This window comes from Oncorhynchus mykiss, chromosome 1, assembly GCF_013265735.2.
Source record: "Oncorhynchus mykiss isolate Arlee chromosome 1, USDA_OmykA_1.1, whole genome shotgun sequence".
NCBI lineage: Eukaryota > Metazoa > Chordata > Actinopteri > Salmoniformes > Salmonidae > Oncorhynchus > Oncorhynchus mykiss.
The window spans coordinates 56,975,708-56,993,215 of record NC_048565.1 but is presented as its reverse complement, the minus strand read 5'-3'; the positions used below and the strand labels follow the sequence as shown (position 1 = coordinate 56,993,215).

The 17,508-nt window shown below is 40.5% G+C and overlaps 1 protein-coding gene across 1 annotated transcript in view; it reads left to right on the top strand.

The window, feature by feature from the left end:
• Positions 1 to 17,508, top strand: part of cdh23 (cadherin-related 23) — a 655,816-nt gene that overhangs the window by 567,209 nt on the left and 71,099 nt on the right. The window contains exon 49 of the mRNA XM_036980724.1: positions 10,185 to 10,409. Coding sequence (XP_036836619.1) covers positions 10,185 to 10,409 — 225 coding nt within the window. The remainder of the gene's footprint in view (positions 1 to 10,184; positions 10,410 to 17,508) is intronic.

Sequence of the window (17,508 nt, the reverse complement as noted above, 5' to 3'; positions counted from 1 at the left end):
CCAATCCAACCTACAGTGGGGAGAACAAGTATTTGATACACTGCCGGTTTTGCAGGTTTTCCAACTTACAAAGAATGTAGAGGTCTGTAATTTTTATCATAGGTACACTTCAACTGTGAGAGACGGAATCTAAAACAAACAGCAGCAACAGACTTTGTGAAGATGCTGGAGGAAACAGGTACAAAAGTATCTATATCCACAGTAAAACGAGTTCTATATCGACATAACCTGAAAGGCTGCTCAGCAAGGAAGAAGCCACTGCTCCAAAACTACCATAAGAAAGACAGACTACGGTTTGCAACTGTGCATGGGTACAAAGATCGTACTTGTTGGAGAAATGTCCTCTGGACAGATGAAACAAAAATAGAACTGTTTGAAGGGACAAGGGGGAGGCTTGCAAGCCAAAGAACACCATCCCAACCGTGAAGCACGGGAGTGCAGCATCATGTTGTGGGGGTGCTTTTCTGCAGGAGGGACTGGTGCACTTCACAAAATAGATGACATCATGAGGGAGAACAATTATGTGGATATATTGAAGCAACACCACAAGACATCAGTCAGGAAGTTAAAGCTTGGTCGCAAATGGGTCTTGCAAATGGACAATTACCCCAAGTATACTTCCAAAGTTGTGGCAAAATGGCTTAAGGACAACAAAGTCAAGGTATTGGAGTGGCCATCACAAAGCCCTGACCTCAATCCTATAGAAGATTTGTGGTCAGAACTGAAAAAGCGTTACACCAGCTCTGTCAGGAGGAATGGGCCAAAATTCACCCAACTTATTGTGGGAAGCTTGTGGAAGGCTACACAAAACATTTGACCCAAGTTAAACAATTTAAAGGCAATGCTACCAAATACTAATTGAGTGTATGTAAACTTCTGACCCACTGGGAATGTGATGAAAGAAATAATATCTGAAATAAATTATTCTCTCTGCTATTATTCTGACATTTCACATTCTTAAAATAAAGTGGTGATCCTAACTGACATAAGACAGGGAAGTTTTACTAGGATTAAATATCAGAAATTGTGAAAAACTGAGTTTAAATGTATTTGTCAAAGGTGTATGTGATCTTCCGACTTCAACTGTATATGACATGTATTTTTTCCTATGCCCCTGTTTCGAGACATCTGCATGATAATGTTACATTCTAAATCAAAACAAATTTCACACATATTATTTAGTATATGTAAAGACAAGATTAAATCAAGAATAGTCTGATGGGTGACAATTTTTCACTTGTGAATGATATATTATCACTTGTGAATGATGCCCAGCATAAGGCAAGAAACAATGCCTTTTTTGCGCGACCTTTTATGAATCATAGTCGCACACCTCATGTAGCCGATTCCATACGCCTATATGTTTTGATAAGGTTGGTATCGCAACTAAAGTGGCCAAATAACTTCTTAAAATTAAGCTCATTAATCCACTTTACAAGGAGTGTGGAGCCTAACTGGCATACAAAACCAGCGGCTGCGTTTCAAGTTTGGGGAAGATACATTTCACCTTTATAATTGTTGCAAATGTAGTTTTCCCGCTAATGGAACATTTTAGCTTCTAGCCTAATTCCTTGTGCGCATTGCTGTGCTAATAATGGGAAGAAATATCCTAATAGTTCTGATTTTGCGTAAAACATTTTTTTAGTGTGCTTTAAGGCCACACGAAGGGGATACCGCCATGAAATTCTAGGCATTATCAATTGCTTGTCAAGTTGTGATTGAGAGACTGATAAAGTGTGTACAGCCTGCGCAAAAAAAACAAAGCAGAGCTCATGCAGACTTACAATGTATTATAAAACATGTAGCCCAATGTTTGTCGAACAACTAAAGTTACATTAATAACACTAAATTAAACATATAGGAGTTCTTATTTATTTGTTATCTACTCAACACAGAATAGCCGCATATGCGAACTCCCTCATCGTTTAGAGAAAATATACCTTATATTTTTTTCAGCGTTGTTCGATTGTATTATTCATACTATAAAATAATGCCACGGAATTCTAAGCACATCTTCTCTGCTAAATGAACTAGTGTAACCCACAGCCATTTGGCATAGCCAGATCATGACCTAACATAAGGACAACTCAGTTTGCTATTCTGTTCTTCTGAAATAGACTACATTTTCTTCATATCATGTTTCTGTAGACCTGTCTAAAATAAAACATGTATTCATTGTGAAAGTGTTGGCTATATTACATGGATTTATTAGACTTTTTAAAATATAAACTCAGCAAAAAAAGATACATTCTCTCACTGTCAACTGCGTTTATTTTCAGCATCCTTAACATGCGTAAATATTTGTATGAACATAACAAGATTCAACAACTGAGACATAAACTGAAAAAGTTCCACAGACATGTGACCAACAGCAATAGAATAATGTGTCCCTGAACAAAGTGGGGGTCAAAATCAAAAGTAACAGTCAGTTTCTGGTGTGGCCACCAGCTACATTAAGTACTGCAGTGCATCTCCTCCTCATGGCCTACACCACATTTACCAGTTCTTGCTGTAAGATGTTACCCCACTCTTCCACCAAGGCACCTGCAAGTTCCCGGACATTTCTGGGGGGAATGGACCTAGCCCTCATCCTCCGATCCAACAGGTCCCAGACCTGACATTCCTGTCTTGCAGGAAATCACGCACAGAACAAGCAGTATGGCTGGTGTCATTGTCATGCTGGAGGGTCATGTCAGGATTAGCCTGCAGGAAGGGTACCACATGAGGTCATATATGTCTTCCCTGTAACGCACAGCGTTGAGATTGCCTGCAATGACAACAAGCTCAGTCCGATGATGCTGTGACACAACGCCCCAGACCATGACGGACCCTCCACCTCCAAATCGATCCCACTCCAGAGTACGGTGTAACGCTTATTCTTTCGACGATAAACGCGAATCCGACCATCACCCCTGGTGAGACAAAACCGCAACTCGTCAGTGAAGAGCACTTTTTGCCAGTCCTGTCTTGTCCAGCGACGGTGGGTTTGTGCCCATAGGCGACGTTCTTGCCAGTGATGTCTGGTGAGGACCTGCCTTACAACAGGCCTACAAGCCCTCAGTCTAGCCTCTCTCAGCCTATTGCGGACAGTCTGAGCACTGATGGAGGGATTGTGCGTTCCTGGTGTAAACTCGTGCTGTTGTTGTTATCAGATTTACATCTACACAGAATGGATCATACATTGATTACAAATTATGTCATAAAGGAAAACGTCCCTAGCGGGCGGAACAGATATGACGACTGGTTACACAAAGAAAGGAGGTTGGGTTTTGAATGAAAGAGCGGGAAGACTGAGGAACAAAAATATGTTGTGTCTCTATCGGGCCGTAGGCAGCTATGCTATCGTAAATACAGTATTTTATGAATTCTAAATAACCGCCCATTTGAAAAAGGAAAATGCAATAAGTATTTACTCTGAGCTGTGCTCCGGTAGATTGGTCGTAGATGGAAGGCCGGGTTGTCCAGCATGGATCTCCTGTCCTCTGAAGAATGTCTCTGGTGGGAAACAGGATACGTTGTAGTATCGTTGTGTGTGTTAGACGGGATACGTCATCCGTCCTTTCCTTGCCCACGTTTACAGCGGCTGGTGCTAACTCAACAGCTAGGAGGTATCACTTCTGGAGTGAATAAGAGTTCAAAGTTCATGTCAAGTTGCCATACTTTAAGCTTGTGCTATATTCTGGCTGGTATAGTCAAAATTAATCCTTTCAGCGTGTCGATCGTCACCTTCACATTGAACACGATGCTAATTTCGTTAGGTTATTATCTGAGCCCTTTTAACGTAGGACCGTCGTCCTCACGTCCTCGGAACAGAAAGTAGAATTTTCGGCAACGGGTTTATATAGTGGTGAAGAGAAGGGCGTGTTTCATAGTTCACTTGGGAGGGTCCTCTGAGTGAGCAGAGTTTACTCTATGACAACCAATTCTCTCCTTTAGAAGCTACAATTACATTGAATCTTTTCACAAATAGTTTCATATTTAAACATTTAAATTGCACAACAATTCCATGTGAATCTGATAACTACAATGTGTAGACTTTCCAAGATACATTACTACTAATGGACAGGATGACAAACTGTATGTCTCAGACAACAAATGATCTGGGATCATATTCATTAAGTACCAACTCATATTTTCAACTGGTTGGATTACCGAAATATGGTTCCGTTTCCCACCTTTTGATGTTACCAGACTCTCTATGTTACAAAGGCTTTATAAGAGTCAACTCTAAAAAGTAGAGAGAGAGAAAAGGGGAAAGGTATTTATGGGGGTCATAAAACTCCCCCAACAGGCCAACATCATGACAATGGGAAACAGTGTTTAAACCCTTTAGAATTAAGATCTGTGAAGTTATTTGGATTTTTACGAATGATCTATTAAAGACAGGGACGTTTATTTTTTTGCTGAGTTAATATGTTCCAAAGGTCTGCATCAGTGGCTTGTAGGCTATGTGTGGAAGCCAGGAGATGCTAAATGTGTTTACGTCAATTAACGGTCAATTACCGTGAGACCGAAAGTTATTTGCTTGACAATCACCGGCTGACAACATTTTGTGACCGCCTCAGCCATAGTCATACCAAGAATCATTTAGCTATTTGATTTTTAATTTTAGGACTCCTCTAGGTATAAAGTAAAAAACAAATGGATGAAACATTGAAATTGGGCCTTAATGCTATTAGCCCGTAGAAACATACATGAAAAACAGATAGATTAGAAGTATGTTTTGAAGTATCGTTCCTATATCTGAGAGATTTAAGCATGCTCAGGAGTGTTGTTTTTTTTTTACCCTTGTTTAACCCCTTTTTTGGTACTAAAGTATTTCCATATATGTGACTGACCAGCTCAAATCGGTCTTATGTAGCAAAATCTGAAATTTGATTTTTTTTTACGTTGGATAATAAGTAGAGACTCAGAGCTAACAAATGGTATATCATACATTGCATTTTTGAGGAACAATGGGAAAGTAATTCTGCTTTGAAAGTTGATTAAACTTTTAAACTCACTTTTGAGAAAAGGGCCTTTGAATGTTTTGGTACCTACTGGAGAGCTCTCCTTTGTCTACACCCTTTCAGCATTGTCCACACCCTATTAAGCCAGCCCCACCCATCTCTTTAAGGATTCACATTTGAGGTCATGTGCTAAACAGTGAGTAGTGTAGTAAAGATTAACTAAAAGTTGTAGTAGCCTACAGTGGGGAACAATTCCAGGTAAACAGAAAGTGTCCAGATAAAAATATGTTATAGATATTAGATGACACTTACCCAGACACACTTGTCTAAATTGATGGGTCATGGGAAATAAATCCTATAACCCCCAGCCACATCCAGTGGTGGAAAAAGTACTACATTGTCATACTTGAGTAAAAGTATAAATCATTTCAGCACCACTGGGTTTTTTTTCCCATTATTCAAAGCAAAACTGCTCCAGCTCCTTCAGGTTGGATGGGTTCCGCTGGTGTACAGCACTCTTTAAGTCATACCACAGATTCTCAGTTGGATTGAGTCATTCCCACAAGAATTTACCTGTATTTAGCTCAATCCATCATTCCTTCAATTCTGACCAGTTTCCCAGTCCCTGCCGATGAAAAACATCCTCACAGCATGATGCTGCCACCACCATGCTTCACTGTGGGGATGGTGTTCTCGGGGTAATGCGAGGTGTTAGGTTTGCGCCAGACATAGCGTTTTCCATTATGGTCAAAAAGCTCAATTTTAGTCTCATCTGACCAGAATACCTTCTTCCATATGTTTGGGGAGTCTCCAACATGCCTTTTGATGAACACCAAATGTGCTTGCTTATGTTTTCTTTAGGCATGGCTTTTTTCTGGCCACTCTTCCATAAATGCCAGCTCTGTGGAGTGTACGGCTTAAAGTGGTCCTGTGGACCGATACTCCAATCTCCGCTGTGGAGCTTTTCAACTCCTTCAGGGTTATCTTTAGTGTTTTCGTTGCCTCTCTGTTTAAATGCCCTCCTTGCCTGGTCTGTGAGTTTTTGGTGGGTTCCCGCCCTCTCTTGGCGTGTTTGTTATGGTGCCATATTCTTTACTTTTTTTAAATAATGGTGCTCTGTGGGATGATCAAAGCTTTGGATATTTTTTTATAACTCAACCCCGATCTGTACTTCTCCAAAACTTGGACTATGTTGTGTATGTCCATTACATGACATCCAAATAAAAATACATTTAAGTTACAGGTTGTAATGCAACAAAATAGGAAAAACACCAAGGGGGATGAATACTTTTACAAGGCACTGTACTATACATAAACAAATGCATGCTCCATATATTTATGTGGTGGACACTTAATACGGTTACACGATATTGTTGTGGTATGTCACAAAATCATGTTACGGCCACACATATCAATATTTTGCTAAGTCTTGCTAAGTGCATGGTCTCTAAATCAAATCAAATTTGATTTGTCACATACACATGGTTAGCAGATGTTAATGCGAGTGTAGCAAAATGCTTGTGCTTCTAGTTCCGACAATGCAGTAATATCCAACGAGTAATCTAACCTAACAATTTCACAACAACTACCTTATACACACAAGTGTAAAGGAATGAATAAGAATTTGTACATAAACAAATATATATATATAAAAAAATGTAAAAATATATATACACGAATGAGTGATGGTATAGAACGGCATAGGCAAGATGCAGTGGATGGTATAGAGTACAGTATATACATATGAGATGAGTAATGTAGGGTATGTAAACATATAAAAGTGGCATTGATTAAAGTAGCTAGTGATACATTACATCAAGATGGCAAGATGCAGTAGATGGTATAGAGTACAGTATATACATATGAGATGAGTAATGTAGGGTATGTAAACATTATATGAAGTGGCATTGTTTAAAGTGGCTAGTTATACATTTATTACATCAATCTTTCCATTATTGAAGTGGCTTTGAGTCAGTATGTTGGCAGCAGCCATGCAATGTTAGTGATGGCTGTTTAACAGTCTGATGGCCTTGAGATAGAAGCTGTTTTTCAGTCTCTCGGTCCCAGCTTTGATGCACCTGTACTGACCTTGCATTCTGGATGATAGCGGGGTGAACAGGCAGTGGCTCGGGTGCTTGTTGTCCTTTATGATCTTTTTGGCCTTCCTGTGACATCGGGTGGTGTAGGTGTCCTGGAGGGTAGGTCGTTTGCCCCCAGTGATGCGTTGCGCAGGCCTCACTACCCTCTGGAGAGCCTTACAGTTATGGGCGGAAGGTGTAAACGGTACAGCCAAATGTTTACTTGCATAGTAGCAATTTCAGAAACAGTGTCAATATAAATCAAATATACATTATGTACAACAAAAATATCAATAACGATATCAGTGATAGACAAGGTAGTTTGCATAAAATCAGGTAATATGCATACAATCAGAAGTAAAGTGGCTGAGCAGCAGGATAAAAGAAAAATAGTAGCAACAACGTAGTGTTAGGAGAGAGTCATGTGAATAGAGGCACTGCAGATAGTGCTGATGACTGGTCCGTCCAAACCACGCATGAACAAGGGAATCTATATTCGGAGAGCCTGTTTCTGTCCTGCCCTTGACTTTGGTGCAGGGCATGTGATGTCCATAGCCTCTTTGTTGCAAAACTCCCTGATCTTGTCAAAAATATAGTTTGTTTAGCTGTGTCCAGTCCCGGTGGTGCTTTTACAGGCAGGCCATCTATGGGAGGAAGGATGAGAGCATTGCACAGCAGCTGAAACCTGGTCCAGACAAACTCTCTTTGGTGACAACACCAGGCTCCAGAGCATTGAAGTTGTAAAACAGGGAAAAACAACAACAACAAAAATCTAAAGACATTACAACCCTCCACAACATCAATTCACCTCCCAAGTTTAGATAAGAATAAGCTCATACAATGAAAATAATGTTTTACCTGAAGTGCTGGTACTGCTTGATCTGTGGCAGGAACCTGAATTACGAAGTTAGGTGTTGTTGCCAAGCCATAACTTTCCCCCAGCACCGTATCATCCTTCAGTCCAACCAGCTGTGGGATGTTAACCCCAGTGCTGTCCTTCACAACACCATCAATCTCAGACAAAGTGTTCACTCTGGTCTTTCTGAAGCGCTTCATGATGAGGCCGAAGCACCAGCAATCATGATCTGGCCTGTGATCAGGAAGTGAAGGTCCAGGCAAAATACCAGAGCACAAACTTGTTCTTGTTTTGGCCACTGCAGTTTTCACAATTCAGTTTTCACTGCAGTTTTCACAATTCCACACGTGTTTTCCCAACTCCGTAGTTGGTGAAGAAATAGTGCATGTAGTTGATGACTGCGCTGCTGCCTTTGCTTGCTTGGGCCAGCTCTCTTTTTGATGACTGTATGACTGATGGATTAGAGTCTGGCATGTTCTACTGATTGATGCTGAAAGACAAATTCCAGATACAAATATTTTAGCATTATTATACAATAGATGCTAAATGGCATTCTGAGATAACATCACTGCACACAGTTGATACGGGTAATGTTAGATACTGTAGCTAGCCAGCCATATAACGTCATCTGGCTAGATAACAGCAAGCTTTAACTAGCAATACAAACGGATTGTCATAGTTGGTTGACTAAAGTTAACCAATAGGTTCAATGATTGCTAGCTTACTAGCTATCATTAGGCTACAACTAGCAATGCAAAATGGCATTCTGAGAAAACATCACTAACGTTATACACACTTCCTACACATAAGTTAATGTTAGCTAGCAAGCCAGCCACCTAACCTCAGCTAATGTTAGCTAGCTAACAGCAAGCTTTAACTTGGGGTCTTTTGTTTAGACATGTCATGTTATCGTTAGCTATAATCCCAATCTATAGAGTAACTTTACTAGCAATACAAACCGATTGTCATAGCAAGCTAAAGTTAACCAAATAATGTTAGGTTCAATGTTAGTCAGCAAGCCAGCCATCGAACTCTAGGTGGCTAGTTAACAGCTAGCTTTAGCTTGCAATGAAAACAACTTTCTGACAAAATTAGAAACGTATAATATCTGAATCTGTAGCTAGATTCTTACCTGTGTACATGGATGAATGCTTCACGGCAGACTGCAACCCCTTTTATAAGACACCTTGTTTGGCCCGTTGTGTTCCACTGATTTCAAAATGTGTTATTTTCAGAGTGAGAGAGAATCAGCATTGCATGGCACGATTGTCGTCCAGAAAGTAGTCCATCACAACTTTTTCCCACTGACCTTTGTCGATAGCGCCTGATAAATTCAGGGCAGCAATGTTATTGAGAGCAGTAGCAACATATTTGCAGTTCTCCAATAGTAACGTTATATCTTTAAAAAAAACTGCAGTTGAAAGGATTATCTACACATTACGAGCAGCTCATTTTATAGACAATAGATGCAACACCGCAGACCAATCCAAACTCATCTCTCCGCATGTCCAGCCTACTCATTATCTCAGCCAACCATGGCTAGTGGGAAGGTTGCTGGCTTTCTCTGTGGCTAAACCAACTACGCTCATAATTTAACAATTGTATTCGTATTTACAGATGACATACAAGTTTGATATTAAGGCACATGAAAGTTCACATGTTCGAGAACGCCAAAAAATGCATTTTGATAAAACATATTTTTTTACGTTCAAAAGGCTCTCCTGTGAAGTAGTGACTTGCGACATACGCCTAGTTTCCTGAATCGGGTCACATGTACAGTACTTATTTTAAACTGGTACCGGGTTACTTTCAGACGAGTCTTGTGAGGCTTTTTAGAATCGTAGACAAAACATTCAACATGTACTGTATGTGTTCATGAGAGTCTCACCTTTCATGTTAGTGTATAGCCCAAACCATTTGGAAGTTACTGACAGAAGTTGGCACATCGGCGTTACCACCTTCAGTCATAGAGCAAAACAGTGAACACTATTGTGAGAGTCATCTTTCCATAGAGGGTTCATATTAGTATGTTTGTCAAATCGTTCGGACGCCACAGACGTTTCTGTGACAAGACCGATTTTTGGGATGTCTCCTAGTCTGGAAAAAGCCGCTGTAGCTCTGCCACTTGAGATGCAGCCCATGCAAAAAAACTAAAATCTCTAGCTTAAACAGACTGATTTTTATGTTTTTTTATTAGTATTATGCTAATTAGATTTCTACGGTGGTTCGGACATCGACTCTAATCTTTTCTCTGTCTCTTCACAATACTAACCCTCTCAATTGCCTCTCAACCATTGACAGCGAGACTGACAGTGAACGTGCTGGATGTGAATGACAATGCCCCGCGGTTCAGACCCTTTGGAGTGGCCAACTTCTCAGAGAAGATTCTGGAAGGGGCTCAGCCAGGCACCACTCTGCTGTCGGTGTCAGCCGTGGACCCAGACAAAGGCCCTAATGGACAGGTCATCTACCAGCTGCTACACCTGCCCCGAGGGGACTACCTCAGACTGGAGGACCCCTCTACTGGTACAACACACACACACACACAGTCACACACACATTGTGTAGTCTTCAACAGCTTACTGTATATTCAAACTAAAGTCACACCAAACTTGCATACACAGATGTGAACACACACACACCAGACCTGGGTTCAAATACATGCATACATTATTTAATTATATTTATTATTTTCTGTGTATTGGAAAGTATTTTCAAATATCTTCTTATAAGTAGCACACGGTTAGGTTCTAATTCTCAGAGTAAAAAACTCAACGGACACTATGAAAGTTTAATTATTCCCAGAGGATCAATACAGCTGCATTAGACAAGGACAATGACATTTCACACAAGCACTGATATTTAACCCTTCCTCCTGAGGCTCCTCCTACACATCTGAACAGCCAATGCATCTCTGTTGCTAGACAGAACCTTAATAACAATAACATATCCTGGCATAATGTAAATGTCATACATTCCCACAGTGACATAAGTATATTTCATATTCTCAGAACTCAACAACACACTCAAATCTCACTCAAAAAAGGCTGATTATTTCCTTTCTTTCTTTCAAATATAGATATTTTTTGTGATATAAAATAGACAATAACATACACTTATCAAATTATACCTACCAATTTGCTAGCCTGGATATTAGTTTATCTATTCTTATCGTACTACTACTTCTACAATATACAGTACATCAGATTTTCACTGGAAGCCCATCTCTGCAGCCAATTCAACCCCGGAATTTCTTCAGAAAAGAGTCCCTGTTTGCCAGAGTTCCCACACTGCTCCTAAAACTCCGTCCTCACTCTCTTGTAAAACTCCACCGTGACCATATTACTGCCACAGTAACTAGACATGTTGCGCAACATTTATAGAGGCTGTGCTATGCAATTGTGTGAGAAAACAGTGTTTTGATGGCCACTATTAAAAAGAGGATCCCATAAGCTTTCTATAGGCTAGGCCTGGCCTACTATATTTATTTTTAAACATTATATCAAACACATTGCTCTGCTTTACAACTGGAGTAGACTACCTGGCGGGCATGAAAATTAACCGCAGGAGAAGCGTCCTCCATATGCTACTCAAGTGCATACAGATTACTTATTTTTTTCCCTGTTCCGAAGGGTGCATGATAATGGCCCATTCCAAACCAAAATACATTTCACACATATTATTTAGTATATGTAAAGGCAAGAATAATTTGAGAACTTGTGAGTGATGCCCAGCGTGTGCAGTCTAAGGCAAGGAACAGAGAATGCATTTTTTGCCAGTTTTTCAAATCATAGTCGCACGTAGCCTAGGACATAGGCATATATGTTTTGATAAGGTTTGTATCACAACTAAAGTGGCCAAATAACTCTAAGTGTAGCCTGTAGTCCTACTGTAGGACCCATGGAACAGGGTTGGAGAGCTCATAGCATACAGAGCCTAGTTCTTATATACAGTGCCTTGCGAAAGTATTCGGCCCCCTTGAACTTTGCGACCTTTTGCCACATTTCAGGCTTCAAACATAAAGATATAAAACTGTATTTTTTTGTGAAGAATCAACAACAAGTGGGACACAATCATGAAGTGGAACGACATTTATTGGATATTTCAAACTTTTTTAACAAATCAAAAACTGAAAAATTGGACGTGCAAAATTATTCAGCCCCCTTAAGTTAATACTTTGTAGCGCCACCTTTTGCTGCGATTACAGCTGTAAGTCGCTTGGGGTATGTCTCTATCAGTTTTGCACATCGAGAGACTGACATTTTTTCCCATTCCTCCTTGCAAAACACCTCGAGCTCAGTGAGGTTGGATGGAGAGCATTTGTGAACAGCAGTTTTCAGTTCTTTCCACAAATTCTCGATTGGTTTCAGGTCTGGACTTTGACTTGGCCATTCTAACACCTGGATATGTTTATTTTTGAACCATTCCATTGTAGATTTTGCTTTATGTTTTGGATCATTGTCTTGTTGGAAGACAAATCTCCGAAAGTTTAGAGGGACGGCCAGGTCTTGGTAGATTTGCAGTGGTCTGATACTCCTTCCATTTCAATATTATCGCTTGCACAGTGCTCCTTGGGATGTTTAAAGCTTGGGAAATCTTTTTGTATCCAAATTCGGCTTTAAACTTCTTCACAACAGTATCTCGGACCTGCCTGGTGTGTTCCTTGTTCTTCATGATGCTCTCTGCGCTTTTAACGGACCTCTGAGACTATCACAGTGCAGGTGCATTTATACGGAGACTTGATTACACACAGGTGGATTGTATTTATCATCATTAGTCATTTAGGTCAACATTGGATCATTCAGAGATCCTCACTGAACTTCTGGAGAGAGTTTGCTACACTGAAAGTAAAGGGGCTGAATAATTTTGCACGCCCAATTTTTCAGTTTTTGATTTGTTAAAAAAGTTTGAAATATCCAATAAATGTCATTCCACTTCATGATTGTGTCCCACTTGTTGTTGATTCTTCACAAAAAAATACAGTTTTATATCTTTATGTTTGAAGCCTGAAATGTGGCAAAAGGTCGCAAAGTTCAAGGGGGCCGAATACTTTCGCAAGGCACTGTAAGCCCCGTAATTGCGCAATCGCGTGTGAAAACAGACTTTTGACTGACCACTATTTAAAAGAGGATCCCAGCTTTCTCGTGCTGCTATTTGTATCCCTCAATTCTTAAAATGAAGCACATTATGAAGCTTTATAACTGGTGTATCATACCTGTCATATTAAAAATGTAACCTCAGGAAGCGCTTCCTCCATTCGCTATTCGAGACCAGGCAAGGGATGACGTTTTTTTTTTGTAGGACATTCTAAATTAAAAAGATTCCACACATATATTAATATATGTCATTTAGAATAGTCTGATGGATGAGAATATTATCAAGTGCTTGACAAATTGTGAATGAGAGACTGATGAAGTATGTGCAGCATGATCAAGAAACAGAGCATGCTTTTCATGCAACTTTTTTCAGATCCTCATTAGTCGCATCATGCAGCCTTAGAATGTATTACAAATCAAAACATATAGCTTCAGGTGTGTATCACAACTAAAGTTGCATAAATAATTCTAAATTAAGCTTAAAGTAGGACCTGTTTCAAATGATCACGTTATTAACCGCTCAAAACGATAGACGCATGTGCGCACTCCCTCTGGAAAACGTTTGGGAAAAATATCCTTTCTATTTTATTCAGCTATGTTCAATTGTATTGTTGTTACTATAAAATCATTTAAACTCCCAGTCATTTATTGGGTATTTGCCAATGTTTCGGCATCCCTGTGAAGAAAGCACAGTGATGCCAACACATTGGTAAATACTAATTTATCTGGGTGTGGGGCAGCTCATGTTTTTTATTCTACTAAAAAATAATTTAAAATAATGCCACGGAAATGGCAAATCTTACCTGCTAAATTAACTAGTGTAGCCCACAGCCATATGCCATAGCCAGATCAAGGCCTAACATAAGGACCACTCAGAATATGCTATTCTATTCTTCTGAAATAGGTTACAAGAGAGAATAAAGTAGACGGCACGGGTCAAAGTTTTGATTTATGACCCTGTGTCCATGATGATGTGTACATGTCCAAATATGGGCCTCCGGCCAGGCCATCCTGTTCCTGTGGTCACGTGTTAGAGGGTGTGTTATTTTATATCTATATTGCATCCTTTGAAGTAGTCATGCTGATTGATGTCTAGGGACCTGGTTGAACTGGGGGGGGGTCAGTGTTTGAACTTTTGAACGTGTATGGTCCCCACCCCCAGTTTTAATGCCCTTATGGTTGTTATCTGATGAAGCAGGAATGTCCGGGGTATTGGCTGTGGCATACGCATTATAAATAAATGTGCAGAACAAGGCATGCGATTTTTAAAATAAAGCCCAGAATATAAAAATATGTCTCCTAGGCCAATTCTCGGGGTGCTCTGCAGCTCATGTCATGAACCCAATGACAAAAGCCTGGAGGATGTTTTGCGTGAGGCTCCAGAATGTTTTAAAGGAGTTTTGGGTACGAGTGAGGGACATACGTCTTACATATTCCAACCTGAGGAATGTACGGTTAAGATATTCACAGACAGCGGCCCCAAACCCCTTTATCGAGCAGAACCCGAGAGTTTTTCTCCAGCACTAAGGATGAGAGAATGGCTTAAAATAAGACTCGTGCTGTGTCAAATTGAACAGGCCCTGAGTGCTTCAAGTCTACCCGGATATGCGTTGGAAGAACTGGTCTGCGGACGAAGTGATCTGATGGCCCTAAGAATCGCTTCAATGGCGTATACCCCTGAACGTGTATGGCCCCCACCCCCAGTTTTATTGTTGTTATCTGATGAAGCAGGAATGTCCGGGGTATTGGCTGGGGCATACGCATTATAAATAAATGTCCAGAACAAGGCGTGCGATCCCAGAACAGTAAACAAGATTTTTAAACATGGATTTTGCGATCAGTGGCAAAGCTGTGATGACTGTAACAACGGAAGTAGGACCGCGGCTGAAACATAGAGAAAGGGCAAAGTATATATACGATGGTCCAAAAAAGCGGTTTCTAAGTGTGTATAGAACCCAGATACCGCCCGCAACTGCGCTGAACGATCAAGTGCTGATGTCTAATGGACAGCAATGGGGGTATCTGTTTGATTACTTGGCCTGTAGAGTGAACCTCTATACGGTAGCCGAAGGAGAAGAATATACCGACCAGACATTAGGAGTGGACTATGGGGTTGAAGACTGGACGTTTTTTTGCCAGGTTTTGTGTCCCGAACTGAGACTTATCACCAAGGGGTATAGCTTGTTCACAGGCTACGAGACCCGTTGGGAAGGTACCCCTGACTCCTCAGGAAGAGTATTTCACAGGGTGAAAATATAAAGAAAGAATGGACTTCCATGTGGCTGCGTGGAGTTCTATATCAGCACCGAGGAAATCCGCAACCAAAACATTTGTGATGGAGGCTTGGTCAGGGATTTTAGGTTGCGCATGCTTATTCCTTTTAAAAGTTGGGATTTAGTGGAATTGAAAATGTCTGTTTGTACAGAGCCAACAGCGACAGAGCATTGTTCGGCTATAGAAGTGCATAATATATACGAATCCCGAGGATTATGATTCAAAGGAGCCCCAAGAAGGTACATCGTCAGAAGGGTCACCCCACGAAGAAAACTAAGTATGCGGCTGCGTTAACCACGCCCTGATACCCCGAGGGCTGGTTCAACAATAAAAGGAGGGTCCTTAAAACCTACAGTTCTTCACTTACGGATATTGGATATTGGATATTCCTACCGCACTTACGGATATTCCTATGGATATTCCTATGGATATTCCTACCGCATACCAGAACTCCGAAACGTCATGGGGGCCTGACCCTAAGGATTGTATGCCTCGCAGCCCAACATTCTACTCCCCCCTGGCAAGACACGCGACACCCCCTACATGTACACAGCCTGAGGAAGTGTTTGATGGGGTGGTCAGTAATATTTTTGTGGACACCATCAAGGCCTCTGTAGCCACGCTTTTAGACGTGGTGATTGGAGAATATATACGAGAAAAATGCATCGGTTGTGAGATCAATCACCCCAGCCAGCGCAGGCATCCATGCCTATACGATCCCCCAAGATACTACTTCTTCAACCATTTTGAGGCGCTGGTGAAAAGACTTTGGTCCTGCAGGTTTATACCATCGCTGGGTCAGAGCCCTGGAGCCAATGGGCCTTGTGGCCGTCTATCCCCAGAGTTTAAGGGGTAACCGAGGCTTTCCTACATGAACTGAAGGAGGCGATCTACATCCACGAGAAACTCAAAGAAATCCCTGGTGGACTATAACAAATACAGGGAAGCTGTGGTGGCTGATGTGATGACTTTCTGGCTCAATAAACCCCAAGAGACCGAGTGACATTTTGTTATTTAGATGTAAAGCAATGGGTATACGATGAATAAATAAATTTTTTCTTTTGAAAGAACTTACAAATGTTATGCATCAAATTATTGAAAATAAATTGAACAATGTATCGTTCTACACAACCCACAATTCCTGGACTAATGTAGAGCGTGTGCTGAAAATGGAAAAAATCATGAATCATGTACGACATGCGGGCGAGAGTCTACAATGGACACAATTGGTATCCCGTCTTGGGGATGATTCTGAAGAACTAGAAACAACTTTGTCTAAGATTTTACTTTATTTGTTTGAAACACCATTTAATTGTAACATGTATCATATATGTTGTATATTTACTTATATAGTGGATGTGTGTGTTTTAAAAAATCAGCAACACAAGCCTGTTAATCTAAACCAAATATACAGGGTGTTGCATGATTTGATCATTGAGAAAACAGGGACATGTATCCTGCAACGAATTCTGAATTGTCTGTATACGTAATACATAATGTTTTCTTGAAAATAAAAATCCCAAAAATTAAAATGAAATGCTGTCGTTATTTGAAAGTGACTCATTAACGTTATTGTACCTCAGAGAGGCAAGAAGGATGGCAGAGCAGATGTTGAAAAACATTTATTATAATCCCTCTAACCCTGGGTCTTAAGGAAGGAACGTTTACAGAGAGCTTTAGCCGAAGAAACAGGTAGCCGGTTAAGCGATGCTAAAGTGAATGAGTGGCTATCAGAGCAGGATGCGCACACTCTACATAAACCCGTAAGAAAACAATTTCCAAGAAATATAGTTTTTTCTACCCAACCATTGTCCCAATTTCAGGCTGATCTATGTGACATGCAGGCCCTTGCAGATAAAAATGATGGAAATAGCTACATGCTAACGGTTATAGATATTTTCTCTAAAATAGCTTTTGTCAGGGTCTTAAAAAATAAAAGTGGGGCAGAGGTGACCCGGGCCTTTGACTCTATCTTGAAGGAAGGAGGAGCCCCCAAGAAAGTGCAGACTGATGGCGGAAAATAATTTTTTAATAATACTTTTCAGAAACTCATGAAGAAGCACAATATAGTACATTTTGCTACAGGCTCGGATTTGAAAGCTTCAGTTGTTGAACGCTTTAACAGAACTCTGAAGGAGAGGATGTGGCTCTATTTTACAGCTCACAACACGCATAGATATATCGATATAGTTCAAGATTTAGTAATGGGGTATAACAATAGTTATCATAAGAGTATACGGATGAAACCCTCCGAG